This window comes from Pelecanus crispus, chromosome 7, assembly GCF_030463565.1.
Source record: "Pelecanus crispus isolate bPelCri1 chromosome 7, bPelCri1.pri, whole genome shotgun sequence".
NCBI lineage: Eukaryota > Metazoa > Chordata > Aves > Pelecaniformes > Pelecanidae > Pelecanus > Pelecanus crispus.
This window is the reverse complement of record NC_134649.1, coordinates 2,171,574-2,192,500: the sequence shown is the minus strand read 5'-3', so window position 1 is coordinate 2,192,500 and position 20,927 is coordinate 2,171,574. Positions and strand designations below refer to the sequence as shown.

General features: G+C 42.4%; 1 protein-coding gene across 1 annotated transcript in view; it reads left to right on the top strand.

Moving 5' to 3' along the window:
- The window catches only part of MAP2K5 (mitogen-activated protein kinase kinase 5), a 142,821-nt gene that overhangs the window by 103,884 nt on the left and 18,010 nt on the right, over window positions 1-20,927 (top strand). Inside the window, exons 20-21 of the mRNA XM_075713812.1 lie at window positions 12,219-12,280; window positions 14,635-14,680. Of these exons, the coding sequence (XP_075569927.1) occupies window positions 12,219-12,280; window positions 14,635-14,680 (108 nt within the window). The remainder of the gene's footprint in view (window positions 1-12,218; window positions 12,281-14,634; window positions 14,681-20,927) is intronic.

Below are 20,927 nucleotides of genomic sequence, written 5' to 3'. Positions count from 1 at the left end.
TCTTTTTCATCCATTGTTATTCCTGTTACGTACATCTTTGGTCGAGGCGTGGAAATTCCAAAGCACCGATGCTGTATATACCAGCCGCAAAAGGCCATCTCTCTCCTAAAGAAGTTAAGTTAAAGATGCTCGTATTTATACTTGTGGTTTTGCTACTGCTTGACAAATTACCTTTACCTGGGCTGGTACTAGTGTCTGTATCTCAGCCCGCTATTCTAAAACAGAGCCCTAAAGAGCTGCACGTCATGGTAGAGCTTTTTGCAGCTTTCATTCTTTTCTTCAACATTAGAATTGCTCCAGTCTTCTTACAAAAACTTTAACTGAGGAACTTTGTGCAGATTGTAAACATCTGAGTGTTGAGCTAGCTTAAACGTTAGCGTTCTGGTATTTACTTGTTTTACTTTATTTTATGTTCCACAGTATGCCACAGAGCCATCATTCTCCTGAGCTGGTGGTTCAGAGTGCACTGTGCTCGTGGGCATGTTAAGACTTCAGGTTACAGAGCATGGCTCAGCTGAAAGTTCTTTAAGTGCAACTCGCTCTGTTTTGCAACACACTCAATGTCTAAATGGAAGCTGCATGCCATAACGTTCAGAGCCTGGGGGGAAGAGGAGAATGGATTGGCTCTGCAGTGGTATTTGCTCGGTACGTGTGTATTGTTAGGGGGTCATTTAATAAGATGTATAGCATTTAAATAGTAGCTGCCACACCTGGAAGTGCAAATTCTTGGCACGACGGTGTCTTGGAGGACATTTATAATAAGGGTTATTCTGTTCCAGCTGATGGGTAGCGTTGACTTTAACAGATCCTCCTGCCGCCCCCAGCCCTGTCCTGTGTACAAAGACCTCAAAGCAAAATGTGTTTAACTTGTGACTGGTTTTTTTTTTTTTTTCCCTTCTCACTTCGTTTTTTGCGAGATGTGCCTCCTGGGGAATAACAGAGGGACCTGCTTATTTGGCTGATACGCAAGGAACCTTTGAGAGGGAAAGTCTCTTTACTATCTGGTACTGTACAGCTGTTTGTTGCTACCATCAGTATTAAAGATTAGAAATGCTTAGTGTTGTAGGACTGATTATTTTGGGTCAAATTTTCCCCTTGGCTGTACAGAGGTCCTAAAACTCACAGGAGGTAGGAGCAGAGCCCCTCTCCTGCAGCTGCGCTGTACAGCCCGTCCCCATAGGAACCCCCAGATACTGGTGCAGAATTCCCCACCTGCCTCAGTGATGATCAGAACAGCAAGGAGTGACGAGCTGTAGCTCGCCTCTTCCTCCAGACAGACAGGGCACAGCGGTGCTCCCGTAGCGGCACGGCTTCTGGGTGAGCCATAGCGTCACAGGAACGGGAGGAACAGATCTGCAAGGGTGGGTGGGATCGAGCTGCCTCAAGGATCTTCGGTCCCCCTGTAGCTCCGTGCCGTAGTAATAATTTGCTGAAGTTGTTGCAGTTGAAAATTCTGGGTCTTTTTTCCTCAAGTCTCTTAATATGTCTTTTTGCGTGACAGAGAAAGGTTTGGATTTTTGGCTCTTAAAATTGTGATTAAACAGCTCTGTGGAAGAGAGCGTTTCTTGAAATTGGGTCTTTGCCGGGAGCGTGCTTACCCCAGTCTTTGCCCCTGGAGCCGGCTAAAAAGCCTGACAAGGGAGAACTTAGAAGGGTTTTTTCTTAAATTATGAGATGGAGACCTTGACTCTGCATGATAGTTGCTTGTTATATTGGTAGTAACTGGGTTTTGTAGAACTGTTCCATGTTCCACCAAAACGCAGCAGGAATCCAAAAGTTAGTGTTCTGTTCATTCCTAATCATTAATTCATAGGATTTATTGATGACTAAACTAGTTAAGAGGTTGCTTCTGTATCACCTGGGTGTCCTGGACTTGTCTCAAACTCTGTAAGGTGGCTTACTATGGAATAAAAATTGTCCATGGGAGTTTTCAGATGTTCTGCAGTAGTGAGATTTTTGGAGCTGTTTTTAAACTCTTAGTGAAATATAGGAGACATAGCAGGTCACTCTGGCAGTTTAAAAACTCTGTTTGTTCATTTTGTAGGACTTCAATTCACTTGCAGAAATCCTGCAGAATGAATAAGTGATTTGAGAATCAGGATAATTTAACAAAAAAATGTCAGGCACGGTGCTGGTTCTCAAATCACAGTAAACTATGCCTGACTTTTTTTTGTTAAATTATGTTGTTGGGCTTTTAATGGCATTGGTTCTGGGATTTTTTTTTTAATGGCAAAATTAGCGAGGAGCATTGTGTGAATAGGACACATGCCTGCCAGGACCTTTATTTTTTAACATGTGGTAACTTACAGTGAAATCAGATCCAGCTACAAATAAGACACGGTCATTTAAGCAACAGTCCTAATCGTAGCAGCATCCCCCACCATAAGACGACTCCTGCTTCTGGTCCAGAGATGAGCATAGACGAGTTGTTAATGTAGTTCATCCTGCAACACAGCCAGCAATAAAGGCAGTCTGCTGTTATTTGAGAGCTGAGAGTAATTTAATATTCTAGCACTCAACTTAGTTTGTCTCCAACTCACCGAAATGTTATATGGAAAGCACTGAGCAGTGCAGATGAATCCCTATTGGGAAGGACATGCATCGCTTGCTGTGTGTGCAGTCTTTCCAGAAACGCTCCGACATGAAGGAGAATGGAGTCCTGCTGGAAGCAGGAGCCGTTGCCTGGCTTGGAAGATGTCCTAGATGTGGTCCTGTGTTTCATGCAGCCGGAGAATTTGCAATGCGATCTACTCAGCAACGAGATTATGTGTCAAAAGCGCTAGGTGCGGTTAAAAAAAAAAAACAACAACTTTTTTGTCATTGGAACCTGTTCCAGATCATAACTTAGAAATAAACAGAGCCCCAGAATAATACCATTAATGTTGCAGACCCCAGAAACGCTGCATCGGAGAAATGCAGGCCACCCGATTTCACTTAGTGGGTTGACTATGAAACCTAAAGATTGCAAGTAAAATCAGTATGCTTTTTAACCTCTCTTACTGCTCACGGTCTCGGAATGCCTCCCATGATTTTTTTTTAGCTGACAAAAAAATTTTAACAGTTCCCTGCTCGGCCTCCGAATCTCCAGCAACCTCCCAGACAACCTACATGGTGCAGTTAAGTGTTCTCCTTGCTGGTGTCTGCAAGAGTCACTCAGTAAATCAAATTCCACTTCCAAGCAGAGATTATACGAACCAGTAGCCTTGATTATAATTGTGCGTTTTCCTTTTAATGCAGTAGAAAATTCTCAGTTTAAAAGGTAAATGAGGGTGCTCTAAATTTTCAGTTTGGTAAGCAGTGGGTTACTGGGCTCTGCAACTCTGCAGGAAAACGTGGGGTTAGGTTTTCGGGAAAATCGGAGCTCTGATCATAGCGTTTTTGCGTTCCTTGCAGTCCATTGAAAAGTGGCATTGTTTCCAAGATTCTTCCAAGCTGTAGGTACTCATTGCCTTGTTATCTTGTCAAAATGTAGTACGTAGGAAATTACTATTTAGTTACTTCTTCAGCTGTATTCCAGATGCAGTATTTCTAAAGCCTTCTAAAAATGTCATTTTTCCTGATTGCTAGACAGATCAGCATTCAGTAAAACACTGAGGTGATTGCAGCTTGTCCGTGAAGATCCCAAAAGGCCAAACCCGACAGCTTGGTGTTTTTCAGCATGTCAGCTTCCCATCTTTTCCATCTCCTGGGTTTTGGCTTTAGATGTGTCTGCTCTGCACCCGGAGAAGGTTGGATAGACAAAACTTGCACTGTGGAATGCATCCAGTAGGCAGTCCTCCTGACTTAAGCAACTCCTTTAAATTTTCCTTAAGCTCTCCAGGGCTATTTTATTTGACCTTTATTTAGTTAGAGTATCCCTTCTAGGAAAGCAATTATTGCCAGCCCCTTGGGTGGTTGCTGTAAACTGGGTTTTGCCGTACTGGAGCAGTTCTGGTCTCGAGCTCTGTAGTTAAGCATCAGCTCTGGTTTCTAACCCTGTCTTCTTCATAACCTGAAATAAATTAATTTTGGTTTCAAAGTTTCCATAGCTTGTCTCAGTGTAATAGTGACTTAAGCGTTAGTTAAATTATTGTATTACTCCAATTACATTAGAAGCTTGAGGAGTGAAGATGTTCAAGAGCAAATCCTGGTTTTGCAAATAGGAGGCAGCATTGAAAAACCTGCCTATTTTGACGAGTCGGGCAGAAATTTAAAAGAAAAATTAATTAGTTGTACTCATGAATCCTTACTCTGATAGCTTCATGAGTAAGCAGTGAGAAGCTCTCCATGAGTTTCTTGAGCATTTCTGTTAAGTGCCCCCACAGAGATACTCGGTCTCACAAGACTGCAGTTTAATCTAGCTCAAGGACTTTACAAACTCCACAAATCAAAGACCTCTTTTTTTTTTTTTTTTCCTCTTTAAATTCGTACTCTAGAAACATTTAGCAGCATCAGTTATTACTAGTGTAGTGTTAATGCTGAGCTATGAAGCATTTCGGTGTCAATAAATTTTCAGATTTTCCCACGGAAAAAGAACTTGCACTTAGTACATGTGTCCTATATAGTTGTTTCTATTCCCTTCTTTTTTTACCTGGTTAAATATATCCCTCTGTTTATTCCTATGGCATAGCCTTAAAAATTCACAGGATGTTCAGCTTGATCAAATAACAAAATGAAGACCGTCGCCTCTCAAGTGCTGAATTTCTTAACCTTATGCATCAGTGCTACATTTTGCTATTTCTATAAATGAAGTAGAAACCTCCAAAGGCTCAGAATGAAACAAGGCTTTATTTTTTCTTTGGGAATTTCTCTTTAGAGTCTCACGTATTGACTCAAATGGTTGAACGGCTATATTTAACCATGAAAATTTCTGGAGTTTTGAAGATTTCTATGCAAGAAAAGCTGGCGTTAGGATATACGCACGTGTGTGCGCATGTGTACACAAACCCACCGTAATTTGTCCTGTGGATAAGTTGTTCGAGGGTATACTTTTATTGAGACAGAAACTGTGACCTTACTAGTGTATGAGATTCAGAGACTTATATAGGAACAAGGTAAAACCACAGGTAGGAATTGCTGAATAATTACCTTTAGACCAACCTGAGCAAGAACCTTCCCAAGAGGGCAAGCTCATTTAATGGTTCCTAAAACTCAATCTTGTGGATGTCAATGGTCATGCTTGATTATTTGCAGCAGTGTTTTATGAAAAAGCAATAAAAATGCATTGGGAGTGTACAGAGGAAAAACGGAACAATAAATGGTTTTAGTTTTTCAATTGAGTCCCTTCGGTGTGAACAGGTAGAGGCTACGTTTCATGCTGCTGTGCCTTAGCTATTTGAAATGTGCGTGTGTGTGTACCTACCCAAAACACTGCTGTGCTCTGCTAGCTTATGATCGACAAGAGACCAGCAATGAGAGGAAAAAATTCTTACGTTTGTTTTAGAGAGAAAGCAATTACAGTTACGGTTAAAGGATTAACCTGTTTTTCCAGCTACCTGTACGCTTATCTGCAAGGCCCTTTAGAGAGCCACACTAACAAGTACAAAGCTTGGCGAGAGGTAGAAAATGTCATGTCGTACGCTCTAGATTATTCCTGATGTTAACTACACTCTTCCGCTTCTTTCCTTCCCTCTTCTGGCCTCTGAAAAATATCCCACGGTAGCAAATGCTGCAAAAGCGACAACCGAATAGCCCCAAGTATCTACTGACTGACTTAGGCAGAAACGCCTGCACGCGTTCGGTACGAATGTAGGTTACACATAGGTGATATTTTCAAGAACTTGGGGAGCCGGTAGCGCCGCTGAGCAAACAGCCGGTTCTCACGTGATTTGAGGTGTTAAAGGTAGGCCGAGTGTTTTGGTGGATAAAACACTGGCCTCTCGCCCTTGGTTCCCGTCCAGCTAGAGATCTGGAAATAAATGAGTTTACTGCTGACACTCCGATCCCAGCAGACGAAACTTCACACCAAAATGCCCCCACGTATAATTTGTCACATTTGGCATCTGCTACTAAGAAAAGAGCAAGAAGCGACCCGGCGCAGAGATGTAATCATCCTTCACCTTCCTGCTGGGGGTGGGGGTATAACGGGGACAATCCAGAAGCGCTTTCAAGTCCGAGCCTCTGAGCCACCTCTGGACATCGCTGTCTTCTGCAAACTTGTTACTTGTAGGAGATCACCTGCCATTAGGTTTGTGCAAGGCTTTTGAAGTAGATTGGCTAGAAAGTCAGAAATGGATTTTTCTTTCTTTTTTTTTTTTTTTTTTTTTTAAGAATGCTGTAAAAGAAAGCTGTCCTTGTAGGTGTAAATCTGAACGTGTACAATATTGTAATTTGCTGGTCTCATTGAAACAGCCCGGTAACTGCACTGCATTTATTACAGGTAATTGCACCTGGCAGCATTTCTGGTGCATCTAAAACTTAAGTTTGTCTGGAAAAAAAATCACTATTTGGCCACAAAGGAAAATGCGGCTACTATGTAAAAATAGGTGTATTCTTTGAAAGCTTTAGTAAAAGAGAAGCTGGAGCGCGTAAAAATTCTTTAATCCTAGAGATTTTTTAGGCTGAAGTGGTAAGCCAGAAATGCTTTGTAAAGCACACACATTATTTATTAAATACTGCCATTTCAGCATCAGTGGAGAAGTTGCAGAATAGGAGTATCTGCCCAGAGGAGATGCTAATTTCAAAGACAGGGTGTGCTGGGGAAACCCAGAGGAGAGAGGAGCTGAAGTTTGTTTGTTCGGTTCTGCTAACTTCCCTCTTGTGGCCACAGAGCCATAGGACCATGGCATTTCCTTCTGCACAAGCGTTCACACTGAGGAGAGAGTATTGCAAAATAGCGGTAGCTGGGGGCGAATGGGAAAATTTAACCCTTCACAGAGAGGGAGTTAGCAAAAGAGAAGAGGGAATAAAACCTATTTGCACCCAGTGTGGGGACCTGCTGGGAATACCAACCTCTGTTGCTCACAGAGTGGAGCTGAGCTCATCTTCGAGCCTGCCCGGCTGTGCAGCCTGGCTTTCTGCTGGGGACGTGTTGATGACAGGCTGCCATCGTTCTGCACCCTGGCTGTCCATCGGGCTGGCCCCCGAAGGAGGAGGCAGGAGGAGCACAGGTTTGATCTTAACACATAGCTGGGGGCTTTGCCATCGCCTTCTTGAAGGTTTTAGGTAGAAAGCTGTATTTGCTAGTTTTCCTGTTAGAAGGAGATTGTGGGCTTTCTCTTTCTTCAGAAAGGATGTGGTAAATCTCAGACTTTCAGTTGCTTTGAGAAAATATTTCACTCCCAAGAAATTGTCTGTTGGGGTAAGACCGCTGAAGGTGTGTAAAGCATGGGATGCTTTTGGTGTATGTGGCCAGTCAAGAACTACTCCCAAATGTCATTGACAAAAGAGCGTTTCCAAAGAAAATAAGCAACTCGGAGCTGTATCTTTTGAATTGGCTTCTTGAGTTTGTCCAGGTAAACCTCCAAGCTGGACAGAAAAGAGGGGAAAGGTGCCTTAGCCGTATTTATTTGTGGGTTTGCTGGACATTCTTTATTTCCTGAGCCTCAGTAGCATCTCTGCTCCTGCTCTGCTTAGTGAGAGCAAACAGATCAGGAGACTCAGTAGCATCTCTGCTCCTGCTCTGCTTAGTGAGAGCAAACAGGTCAGGAGACGTTTCCAATAATAGGTTTGAGAAGTAGGTGAGGATACTGCTCAGACATGTAATTCAAGCTCTTACTGCATAGGTTGCAAAGGATTGGTTGACTTCTGGACACGCTGTTAGGTGGTTCACTCTTCCTTTGTTCAGACCTGTGAAAAAAAAAGAAGATGCAGATAGTAACGTTATCACTCCCTTCAAAAGAGAGGGCTTTTGGAGGGACTGTCTCTGTATTCTCGTTCTCAGGTCTTCATTTAGATGTGACTTCCCCTAACTCCATGGAAGTCATACCAGAGCCTTGGCACTCTATAAATTAAATATTAGGAGCAGTGTTTGAAGTTTAAAGCCCTCCCTCCTCCTGCTAGCTCAGATTTTCTGCTGCTGTGCTTTTTTCTTTATGCCTGAGCACCTTGCTGACAAGTGCTAATAACAAAATGCCAAGAGAGGGTCCAGTCGGAGTTACCACACATTAAACATTCTGAACTTGTCCTTTTGCTCATAGATTGTGCATAATTAATAATTAAACGGTTTGAGTTGTAATGGGTTGACCTTCTTGAACTGTTCATTATTCACAAGGCAAAGGCATCACTCAAACTTTTTTCCTATTGCCCTTCCCCAGCCTCACTGTGCGTGCACAGTTCAGCTGGTTTTGAGAAATCAGAGGCTGATCTTGTCCTCGTCTGCAGCAGATCCCAGTGATGGAAATGTTGCTTGGATGCTTAGGGAAATAGCCAGTCTTGGGAGCAAGCTGCCTGGGGATGTAAGAGGCCAGTGGTACATTCACCCTTACAACCATTTGTGTCTTTACTGCCATTTTAGCAGCATCCCCCAATATATAGGTCTTCATGATATTGGTTAAAAGATATGGTATTTAACAAAAAAGAAAGAACCGTTTCCCAGTTTAAACTGAGTATACCTATTCCTCACTCCTTTAAAATCCAGGTTTTCTACTTTTTTGCCTCCACAGTATGGTTTCGTTGTGCAGGTGGGTAAAATGAGGCAGGCCATTGGAGTGCAGCTGGACCATTCCCTATGGTTACGTCAAATGGGACTGCATTGCATCACACGGACGGCGTAGGCTTGGTAGAGACGTGTGTAGCTTTGCTTTATTTCCTCATATTCCCATCTCTTTGAGTGTCAGCCAAAGTCCAGGGAACTTGAGGATACACTACAGGGTGTATTTGCTTTGTGCAGTTGTGGAAATTTTTGCTTTATTCCTGGTACACCACCACTGCGATCGCTCAAGTTACAGAGGTAGCAATACCAGCGCTTTCTCTCATTAGAAATAGCTCTAACTACAAAATACCCTCACCCTTCTACCGCTCAAATGGTCTTGCATAGAACAATATCAGAAATTGAAATATTTCGGTCATTGGTGTCCCTGGGCAGATGCTGGATGGATGTTTTCTCTTTCTAACGAAGGTAAAATGCAGCATTTGAGGCAGTTTTTCAGCATTCACCTTTGGAAGCAAGTTGAGGGTCCAGACTTTCCTGGTTCAGCTAAAACCAGCACCTGCCGCCTCCTCCCCTCTCTTACCTGCACTGTAAAGTAACAACTGGCTCATATGTACAGGAGTGAGATGAAAGTTTTTATCTGCACTGATCTTTTTGCCCTCAAACACACTTGCCAGCAAGTTTTTCCTTGAGATTGATGCACTCTGCCAAAAGGCTTTCAATTTGTCAGGCAAATAGCCAATAAATTTGTGGGCACCCAGTCTAAAATCCTTGGGAAGACTGCATTAAAGCATCTAGTTTTCATACTGAGATCCGGCTTGTGTTCATCTCCACCCCACACATACACACACAGAGTCTCTTCCTGAGCTCCTGAGGGCAAACCAACCAAGGCATGGCCATGACTGACGGGTCTACAGCAGAAGAGAGTAGGTCCGGATGGGGTTGAAATACCTGCGTTGTACAGAAAGATGTGCCAAAAAAAAAGCATTTTACACGTCCTTTCATCCGGGTGAAATTTTCTTGCGTGCTTATGCAGGAGCACCTTGTCTTCTGGCCGTGCTGCAGTACAGGAGCTGCGTGGTCAAGGCGTTAACGCTGATGGAGCAACTTCTTCCCTTGCCTGCATGAATCCTGATGCCGCCTTAGCTTGGGAGAGCCAAAGTGAAATGCTGGTGGCTTCAGAGCAGTTCATCAGCTTCTCCTCCCTTCTCATAATGAAGTTTCACTCTATTATGGGTCCGTCATCTCTTTGTGATTGCAGACTACAACTACCTGAAAGGAGGTTGTAGTGAGGTGGGTGTTGGGCTCTTCTCCCAAGGAACCAGCGATAGGACGAGAGGAAATGGGCTTAAGCTGCGCCAGGGGAGGTTTAGGTTGGAAATTAGGAAAAATTTCTTCACGGAAAGGGTGGTCAAGAATTGGAACAGGCTGCCCAGAGAGGTGGTGGAGTCCCCATCCCTGGAAGTGTTCAAAAAACGGGCAGAGGTGGCACTTGGGGACATGGTTTAGTCTAGTCTACCCTTGATTGGTTTAGTGTGGCCTTGGTAGTGTAGGTTAATGGTTGGACTGGATGATCTTAAAGGGCTTTTCCAACCTAAACGATTCTATGATTCTATGAAATTATCACCTACCGAATTAGTGTGAAGTGCCGTATTCCTGTCCTGTTCACCAGGAGGGACTGATCTGAGGTGGCAGCCCCATTAGAGGGACGTTTCTAAGAAGTTCCTCACTTGCGTTTTATTTAAACAGCCGGGGTAGATTGCTGGGCAGATCGCTTTGCCCTGAAGTTTTCAAAATGATGTTTGATGCGCCCAGAGTGTTTCATACCTGTTCCGCTTTGAGTCTGTCCCACCTGGGAAAGCGGCGTTTGCCACTTCAGGTGGGAGCCCAGCACGGCTCTGCTGGGCAAGAGAAGATGATGGGGAGAGGCAAATCCTGCTGGGCTCCACGCTGTATAAGCAAGCCTGGCGTTTTGCTCTGCGTTTTCTGTATTAATATGAATAATTTTCATGCGCAGTTCTTTGAAGTGGAGAAAGTTTAATTGCGCTGCTTCTCTTCCTTCCGCTCTCGGCGGAAACCTTCCTATATTGATGTCATTTATAAGTTTAGAAACAATAACCTCTCCCTCGCCCGGTCGAAGTTCAAAGAGAATTTGGGCATGTTATATCAAACACTCCGTGTATTTAATAGAAGTCTTTGAAAATTGTAAAGCAATTTTGGCTTCTCCTTTTACTCTTCAGTTACTTTTGATTTAATTGTATTTTCCAGCAGTTTCCAATTGTTTGAATTGGAAGCAAAGCCTTAATAAGAGTTCTAGTTAATTTTCTGTCTTGTAATTACCGATCTCATTTTTCTGATAATTGGCCACAGCAATTATATGTATATTTACTAATCACATAGGAGGCTCTGCAGTTGTGTCTATCTGCCACCATTGATAATGGCACACACATTGCAGAGGTGCTTTTATCATCTTCTTTTTTCCACTACATCAAAGCTATTTCCTCGCGTTCTCAATAATGAATACATGCATGCATTTGACACAGTTGTGTGCTAGAGAAATTGTTTGGCTCCCACCAAATGCTGCACGCTCTGAGTTTCTTGCCTGCAGCGCTGGAAGGTTGTATGTAATGATATATTGCTCATCCAAATGGCCAAAGCACTCCAAAGCACAGTGAGATTAAAATAAGTCATTCCTTTGTTAATTTAAATAGGTGCATGTATCATACTTTGCAGGGTACTTTGTGTAGGGATGTCAGGGAGGAAAAAAGCCGCCGAAAGGTATTTTTAATAGCAAATGAGAATAGATGAGAATGGAGTCATTTGCAGCTGCCTGTTTTATGTGGCTCTCTTGTTCCAACTGTAGGTCTAATGAGATGACACTGTTAAAGTACTCTGCAGTGTAATTTCATTACATCCTGAGCTGTTACACTATAAACACAGTGGAGCTCTCTGTCATTCTTGGAAAAACTCCTAAATTCGTAAAACCCTTCTTTGCAAATGGTCATGTTGTTTGTTCCCTGTTTGTAATTTTTTTTTTTTTGGTGCTCTTAATTTCCCCCCCCCCCCCCCCCTTTCATAAATACTAGGTGGTTGTTTTCACTAGGCTGGTAAATCCTGCGTTTTTTCCTTTTAAAAATCCTTTCGCCTTTTAAATCTAGAACAGACAGCATGTGAGGACAGCCTCTAAAATGAATAAGTGTAAATAAACATGAGTGTAAATAAATAGCAAATGCAGGGAAAGAAACAAAGGTCAACACAAGAATAATTTCACAGCTCTTTGTTAATTACAAGACCATTTGTGTGTTACTTAAATAATCATTAATTTCTCATTTACACTTTCCCTACCTTCCTTTTTACCCTGTGGCTATCATTGTCCTTTTTTCACCTCCCCTCAGTGTCTTTCCACATGTTTTTACCCATTGTGTAATACTCATTAGTTGAAATTCAGTGTTTTATAACACGTTCTCAGAAGCTTTTGTACCTTTCTCCCTCAAATTCTCTGTGTGAAAAGGGGGCTTTGTCGCTTCCTTGGGTTCCCTCCCCCCTTTTCTTTTTGTTTTGTTTTGTTGTCGCTGTTCTGTTCTTCTCCTCCTAAAAAAAATTATCTTTTCTCCTTCTGACTCTGCTTCTTGTTTCAATCCAATCCCAGGAATCGCCCGTCCTTCCAGCCGGGGAGTTCTCTGAGCCATTTGTACACTTCATCACTCAATGGTAAGCTCAGTTTGCAAACATGCCATGCCCTCGATGTAAATGATACATGCCATTAACTCGGCAGCTCTGCGAGACCTTATGGCTTTCCTTGCATCCTTTCTGAGAGGAGAGGGACTTGGGGGCCTTGGGCAGATGGGGCAGCAAAGCTAAGCAAACTGTTTAAATTATGTAAACGTTATTTACACAAAGGGTCGTAAAAGTACTTACAAGGGTTTTTCCTGTTTTAATAAACCTGCCCTGAATGTGGGTGCAGTCTTGTGCGCCGAGACTCCTCAGAATTCATCTGGGGGTAAAGAGGCCACAAAGACTCGTGTGCAGAATATCATTATTCAGGGCTTTTTAAAATATTACTTATAAAATTGCCTCAATATTTAGAAAGGCAAGCAGCCTTGATTAATTCATTGGCTTTTCAGTAAGTAATTTTTACTGAGAGCCGTATTTTAAAACACACCACTGGGTATATTTTCTTTCCTTGAAACTGAATAGTTTCATTGAAAACCTTTTAAATTAAAGGAGAATTGGGGAGCGGAGGAATTTGTAGAATAAAGAATACAGTTCTTGAGTGACTAGAGAATAAAAATAGTGAGGGTAAGCTCTCCTAAAGAAACAAAGTGAAAGGAAAATCTTTTTTTTTTAACTGCCTCATTCCCCCCCGCCCCCCCAAAAACGGGGCAGCCATTTATGTATGGCAGAAGAAGCAGGCTTGAATTTTGCCCAAGCGCGATGTGTTTGACGGCGAAGCATCCCTTCTGCGAACAGGCACTTCCAGGGCTGGCTGCTCAGCTGGGCTAAATCAGACGGAGCCATCTCAGCGTGTGCCACCGAGAGCTGCGGCCGCGTGGCCGCGAGGGAATCCCGCTTCAGGGATGCATCCTCGGCAAAAAACAAGGCGCTGGAAGCCCTGGGCCCCACGCAGGTCTATAGGTGGGGCTTCGCAGCGCTTTCGGGGTCTCTGCCCTATGCCAGGGCCGCTGCAGCAGAAGTCGTCTGCACAAAATTGAATTTTCAATACGTAACGTAGGAGAAAGCGCCTCTCAGGACTGACAGAGTATGTAACAAATAATACGGGCACAAAAAGCGGTCTGATTATCGGTTAATTAAAGTAACTAAATAATTAAAGTTTGCGTAACGTAGGGCTCCGTTGTCAGTAGTTTCAGTTTACGAAGAGCAGCGCTGTTTGGAGGAGTCTGCAGCGCAGCCACCGGATGTGCGTGGAGGTCTACGCTTTTTATCCCTGCAAAAAAAATGATGACAGACTGGTTTAAAAAAAATTCTCATTGAGGCAGAGGGAGGGATAACCTGTGTTAAAATTTCCACAGATGTCAAACTGAAGCATAACTGATGGTGGCTAATAGCCTTGTTTTCCCGGGGGACGCAGCTACTTTGGACTGTCAGATTAGAACTGCTACCAACCTACTCGTCAGACAGCTTGCGTTGCTCGCTAATGCCTGCGTTATTTGAGGCGCTTGTAGTTACTTGTAGGGAAGGGAAATTGTATCGCTAGTACCTCCGTTCTACAGCACAGATCATCTACTGTTTTAGACAGAGCGTTACATTGGCGGTACCTTTTAGTGGGAGGCATTACCGTCTAAAAAAAAGCAAATAAGAAGAAACTAGATACTACTTAAGCAATCGATTCCTAATAAGTATTAGGGACGGCGAGTGAACGGCGTGTCGGGCTTTATGACTTTATGCCAATTACGCCGTAAACACTGGCTGTTTGGATGCGGTCCAATTAGTCGGTAGGCAGCTCCTGATGGTCACCTCTGTGCCACGTTATTGTGTTCCTTCACGCAGCTAAGCGCAGCCTGCAATAGCTAATTGCACCTGTTGCACAGAAAACTAGGACTATTTGGATGAGAAACGTGATCTTATAAACAGGTTAATGCTGTGTAATGAACTATCACCCTGCAGTGTAATGGAAATAAATGTGAAAAAATTAAGGTAGAAACCCCAGGGTATTGTGCGTGCTCCTGAAGCTGTTTAGTGTTAGAGTTAAATTTCCCACCTGTTTGTATAATACTTTGTGTCGAGCTATGTAATAATCCCTAGCAAAATGAGAATCAACTTATTGTGCCTTCTGAGCTGACTGGTTTTCAATGATCTCTATATTTACGCACTTTCACGGTTACAAACAGTGTAGACCGCTGCTTCCCACGAGGGAGGGATGGGAGGGAAGGAAGAAATCCATTAACATTTTGGCCACTGTTTGGAGCCCTGTCTTCCATCGGCGTGTGATAAGAAACCCATTGAAATTCTTCACTCTGTGTTAAAAGAGGGTATCTTCAATAGTTAAGCGAGTAGAATAAATGAGCGGTTGTTTATATATGAATGTTTTGTTTTATGACACATAGCATGAAAAAGCAACCAAAGGAAAGACCAGCGCCTGAAGATTTAATGGTAAGTGGAAGTTCAGAGCCCCTCAGTATTTGTCTGTGCATACTTTTTATTCATGTATATAGAATTGGATCCAGGTTTTTTTCTGCAATTTTAAGTATGTTCAAATTCAAATCTAAACTCTTTCTGGCTTGTGCAGCAATTACGTATTTACAGAGAGCACACAAACCCAAGGTGGACGGATGAGTCCGCTGAAGTTAACGGGTATTTTGCTGTTACCTTCATCATGGCCAAAGCTTCGCTTGTGGTTTGGGGAGTTAATACAGAACTTTCACAGCCAGTATCAACTTTCAGTCAAAACCATTTTGATGCTTAATACACTTTTTTTTTTTCAGTTTGTATGCCCGGAGATTACAGCTTAATGTAGGTCACTCTTTGTCATCATTTGCCAGTCTTAACCTTTCAAAATCTGAAGATTGAAAACAGAGGATATGGTCAAATGAGCGTATTTTTAATGAAACGCAGGAGCTACTGTTTTCACTTATGTTCATGTAAAATTGGCTACAGCAGATTGGGGTAATGTGTAGCTTTGGTTTGTCCGTAGAAGGGCTCTCGGTGTTGGAATCTGAGCTCAGAGACCGCTTCTTTTTCTTGCAATTGCCATTTTTCCAGTAAGGCAATAATGGGGTGCCTGCTCTCAAGCTGGTCCCTTGTGGCTGTGCATGTAGCGCAGAGTGCTGTTTCGACTGGTTTTGGGCGGCTAGAAAAATACTATATCGAACAATTATTACAAATATGTAGAGTAACTTACATTGTAGGTAAGAGTTGTAGGCCCCTCTGACTCGCATCAAATACCTTTGATTTGTAAATGTTTCATCACTTTTATTTATACGCTATGTTTCCTGTAACTCGGAGGTTTACGTAAAATCATTGTCATTTATTTTCTGTGCATGAAAGACCTAGGAGTGATTTTAGCAGATTTTAACAAGATAAGGACACGTTTGCATCATTTCATTTCTTCCTTACGTGCTGCGAACCGCAAGGAGCATAACCAAGTGTTTCTATTGCAGCTATTCTCTAGTTAAAGGCTAATCTCTGAAGATGCCCTGGAGCAGATCTCTCACAATCCAGACTAGTCTCAATTTAGATCCTGGTTAGTAAAGTATTTAACTGTGAATCTAATTTTAAGGATATTAACTTCAATAGATCTGCATTTGAAGTTAGGCACCTGCTTAAATACCTTGGTAAAATGAGGCCTTAAAGTTTATCAGAGCCCCTCCGCTTTGTGGTGGTGTGTGTCTCGTATGAAAGGCTTCCACTGCCTTATTTTGTCTTTTTTATTAACTTTTGATGGTTGGAAAATTCTTGCAGTTAGTCACATCTGAGAAAACTTGGAACAGGTTCTAGAGATGTAGACACATTTACCTTGTGCACTATTATGCTATGGCTGGATAGCTTAGCTATTAAAACAACGGAATAGGGTTTCATAAAACCTATATCTGTTTGTAAATGCATGTTTCAGTGATGCAATAGGCCTGCCACTTATAAATAAAACATCTGCAGATCGCACATACCCCCATAAGTATATATGTATGTTTGTAAGCAATAACACCACTCCAGGGTGTAGAGTCATAAAAATGAGGCCAAAGGGTGAGTGCCTGCAGTACCAGGGAAGTGCACAGATTTATCTTTACAACTACATGCCCTGGAGTGTGCTAGTCCCCTTTTAAGGAGGTATTTTGTAAAATAATTTTAAAATTATAGCAGCTCAGGAAAGAAAGAAAAAAAAAAAAAAGCCTTCCGACTTTTTAAACAAAATCTTTTGTTTAATGCGTTTTTCCCCTCATGCTACTTTCTGTTCAATTATAAATGAACTTGCAACAACAAGTACTAAAGCATGGAGCAGGCTGCTGCTGAAATAAAGAAGTGACCCAGTCCTTGCCTGCAATGTTGCTGACCCTCATAAGCTGCCCTAAATTCCCTCCTCCAGCCCGGGCTCAGAGCACCCTGTGCTTTTCTGTGACAGACTCACTGTCAGCTCCTCCTACTGCTCGCCGGTCAAGCCCTTCACCTTCTTGCCAGTCTTGTCAAGGAGCGCTTTATTTATAAAACTCATATGGACGTACACAGTAGCATATATATGCGTGTGCACGTAATACGTCTATATGCACACGAGCATATCTGTACATACGTCTGCATATGTGTATATAAATTACCGTACCTTGTTGGAAAACAGGGCCAGAACAAAAGCTGTTTAATAGCCTCTGAATTTGAGAATTGCTGGCCACAATACTCTTTCTAATTCCACGTCATCCGTTTCCGAAACCTCTGTTGTAATTCTGATGGATATCTCCGCGTTAACTATCGGAGTGGGTAGAGTGATGCAGGTACTATCGGTGAAATCCTGGACTTGTCAAGGTCAGCTTACCGTCGATTTAAATGAGAGCAGGATTTCAATTTGTTCATTGGGTTTTATTTTGGTTTGGGTTTTTTATTTATTTAGAAGAACTGTACTGGCAAGGATGAAAGGTGTAACGTGTACTCATCGTTAGCATCAGACAAAACTGGAGTGCAGGCTTTCTCCCCTACGGACATTAACCGCACTGGAAGTCACTATTTTGTAACCAATTTGGTATAATTAAAGACTGAAAGCAAAATGAAGGGAGCAGAACATTAGTCTCTTTCTGCTCTCCTGATAATCGGGGAATTGCTAAATGCATTTTAAGAGCTGACTGACAATACCTGGAGTGCCAGATTGGCAACTCCGGTGAAGTCACGGGGTTACATCGGGGCCGGATTTACCCTGTCTGTCACGTTAGGAAGCCCTTTTTTATAAAAGTCACTCTGCGCATTTTGTCAGAAAATAGGGCCAAAGCCAAGGCTGTATGAAATTCCTGGGTAAAGTCAGGCTTTCTAGTACCATAGATATTCTTGTGCAAGCGAACACCAGATTTCCGTAGCAGCTGGCATAAATGGGGATGCTGTATTTCCACTCGGTCGCTGCGCCCTTTCTCCCACACACCCATCCACAACACAAGATACAACGTTGGTTTCTCGGTGTATACATAATCAACGATTTAATTGTTTCAGAGTGTTTCAGATTAACGGACTTGTTCCACAGGAGTGAAAAAAAGGGATTTCACCAAGCAATGGGAAAATTGTCCATCCAGGGAAAGGAACAGTCTTTATCATTCACCGGTGCTTATTCTGAACCTTGCACTTACAGCGTCCGCTCTTTTGTCTCCGGTTTGGTCCCTCTTTAAGACGAGAAGGGCGGACAGTCAATTCAATTGAACGCACGCCTGTTTCAGCAGCAGGGAAGGCGGCACAACATCTTAGCATATTCCTCTGTCTCTCTTCTCTCCCCTTCAAACAAGGAAAGGAAAAACTCAACAAGTCTTCTGTAAAAGATTTGGGTTTTTTTTTTTTTTCCTTTCCCCGTGAACTTCCCGTTTTCATTTAAAACGTGGAGTTTCTGGCATCGCAAGCCTGGCTCCTGAGGAATGCGGACATACGTGTGTATTTAGCACGTGGGATGTGGCGGTACGGGTGAGGTTTAAACTCCCACGCGTGTATGGGTAGGCATCCGCGGGCTGGTTTGGCTCAGGAAGCTGTAGATCTGACTGTATTTACGGTATTTTTCAGAAGCTTTCCATTCTAAGCTCTATTTAATGGAATCTATGCATAGTAAGTAATCAGGTCAGAGAGAAGCAACATCCCCTGTTTGAGATCAATCGCTGGCTAATACTTTATCTAGGCCACTTTATTATCTCATGCTGATTCCATTCCCATTCTCCTCCTCCTTTGTAGCATGCACTTCAGCTGTGGTAAAAGTACGTATCGCATACATATTAAAAACATATACCCATTCTATCTGTATGTAAATGTGTGAGACACAGCTGGATATTGCAGGAGTTTGATTTACTAATAGTTATTATCTGTTCTAGCTGTTCAGAGGCAAAGAGAGTTTCAGAAAACAAGCTAGCGCAGAAATTGCCTTTATGATATCACTTTCCTGCTTTGGTAATTGTTTAAAATCTCTTCTTTAGCTGGAAGCTTGGCCTTTTATTTTGCAGATTGTATGCGCTTTTCAGAAAGCCAGCAGAATTGTTGAAGTCTCTTGTTGAGTTTTTTGTTAGTGCAGCATTGAACTCTACCATGCTACATATGGCTATTTAAACAAAAGCCATTTACTTAAATTGTATTTGAAATACCAAAAGCCAAGCATGTAGCAGTTACTCCTTTATGCTTTCCAATGGATGTTTAAAACTACGGTCTTTAGGATGCTGCTTGGATTTCTCAAGGAAAGTACTGGGCAGGGAGAGGCAATGCTTTTGGCCAAGGATATAGTCGGCTTCTGCACTTGATTACTTTTGCACAGACCTAGTTTTTGTTCAAGTCTCCAAATTTTAAAGATGACTTCTAGGTTGGGTTTGTTTTTTTTTTTAATTTAAATTAGTGGTGCTTTTTATGTTGGTGTTTTATTAATTTAGAAGATTGTATGATAAATTGTACATTGTCTGTGGCAAAACCACTGACCTGCTGAAAAACATGTCCTTCAAGGGTTTTTTTATTTTAATGCCTAGTGCCATTTTGAAATTTCCCATTCCTACGCATTCAGCAATCCCTCTCCCCATTTCGGGAATGGCGTTCAGACCAGGCACCCTGATCTCATTAGCTACAACTTGCATTCTTTCAGATAGATCATTTGTTTGGATATTTAAATGTGTTAAGACATGTGTCCAGATATTACAGACTCTCAGAAATGGATTCTGGCTGGCTGTTCCCCCATCTCCAGCAAGTATAGGAAATCAAACGTGCTAAGCTTTTAAGTAGCTATATAGAAGTAGCTATGTTCTAGAGGGTCTGGACAGCAGCGCTGCTTACCAGGTAGAGCTGAACTTACTTGCAGCTCGTTGTGTTAAACCGTTGTTTGTAGCTCTTAGGAAATACTTCTGTGGTTTAAACAAAAAAATGGAGGATCAGCATAATCCTCCCTGGATTTTCATATAAACCTTCAGAATAAAGCCAATAAAATACTGCCACTTAGGTTTGTCAATAAGAGGGATTACCCCCAGCAGCTAGTTTGGCTTTTGCATTATAGCAGTGGCATCGCTGAGTAGCTGAGATGGCTGTGCAGGTTGGATTTTTTGATGGTGTTAACTTTTGAGAAAGACCAGAGGGCTGTCTGCGCTTTGCTTTTCACAAACGCATCCCGTCAATCTTTTGAAGACAGCTTTACAGATAAATGTTTTCTCTCTGCATCTATCTCGATGTTGATGCATCGTTGCTGGATCACAGTGAGCCCAGAATTTTCCCTCTTTGGCTACTTACAAGCATTGGGTTTCTTTTCCCTGAGCCAGTGCAGCGTCTCCTATCAGCGATGATTTGTCCAGCATAAAATGGTCCGTGCTTGAACCTGTGATGGATAGCTTTGTTTGCAAACGTTTAGACTCTCCTCTGTCACAGTGATCCCAGTTATTCACCCCGTGACAAGCAGAAGTTCTGACAGACACCAAAACACATGCCAGATGTGAAGGAAAGGGCTCTCTCCTGATTTCCCAAGGAAAAAAGTACAGAGCCAAGTGTTTTAGCTGTTGTAAATATGATAAATATTAAACTGTATCTGCAATCTATCAATTCAGACATACGGTGGACAAGGAGTTCTGGATCAAATCCTGGACACATTGGAGGCAACGTCGAAATTTATATTGACTTCATTGGTGCTAGGGTTTCACACCAGGGCTCAGGATGTGCTCATTGCTGTGTGTGCATCATCTTCCTCGCTCAGGGTAGCTCAAGAGTTGGAGAAAAAAAAAAAAATGGTATTCTTCCACATGGCTATGTTGCTCAACTGAAACAGGGAAAGGTGGGTTATGGATCTTCCCCCCCCTTTTTTTTTTTTTTAAAAAAAAAGCGGTCTCTGTCCTTAGGGGTATAATTTGCTCTTCTTTGTCGCTCGAGACATCAGCTATCGAAATGGAGAAATACATTATATCAGTGTCACTAAATCCAGCAATTACAGAAGACTAAGATTGTGACGAGGTTAACTTGGGAGCATTAGAGTTTTAAGGTGTTACATTCATTCACTGTCTTCTGCGGTCCCATTGCTCACGTACCGCTGACTTTTTATAGAAAATGCAGACACCTGACTTTCTCTAACATGCCCTAAAGCTGCACAGTATACTAGCACTTTCCAGTGACATGTGAAAAAAAATAACTTGCATTGGCTCGAAGAAGTATTGAAAAACTAAGGAAATTGGACAAAAACAAATTTGCAATGGCTTAGAGTGATACAGTTAATATTTTT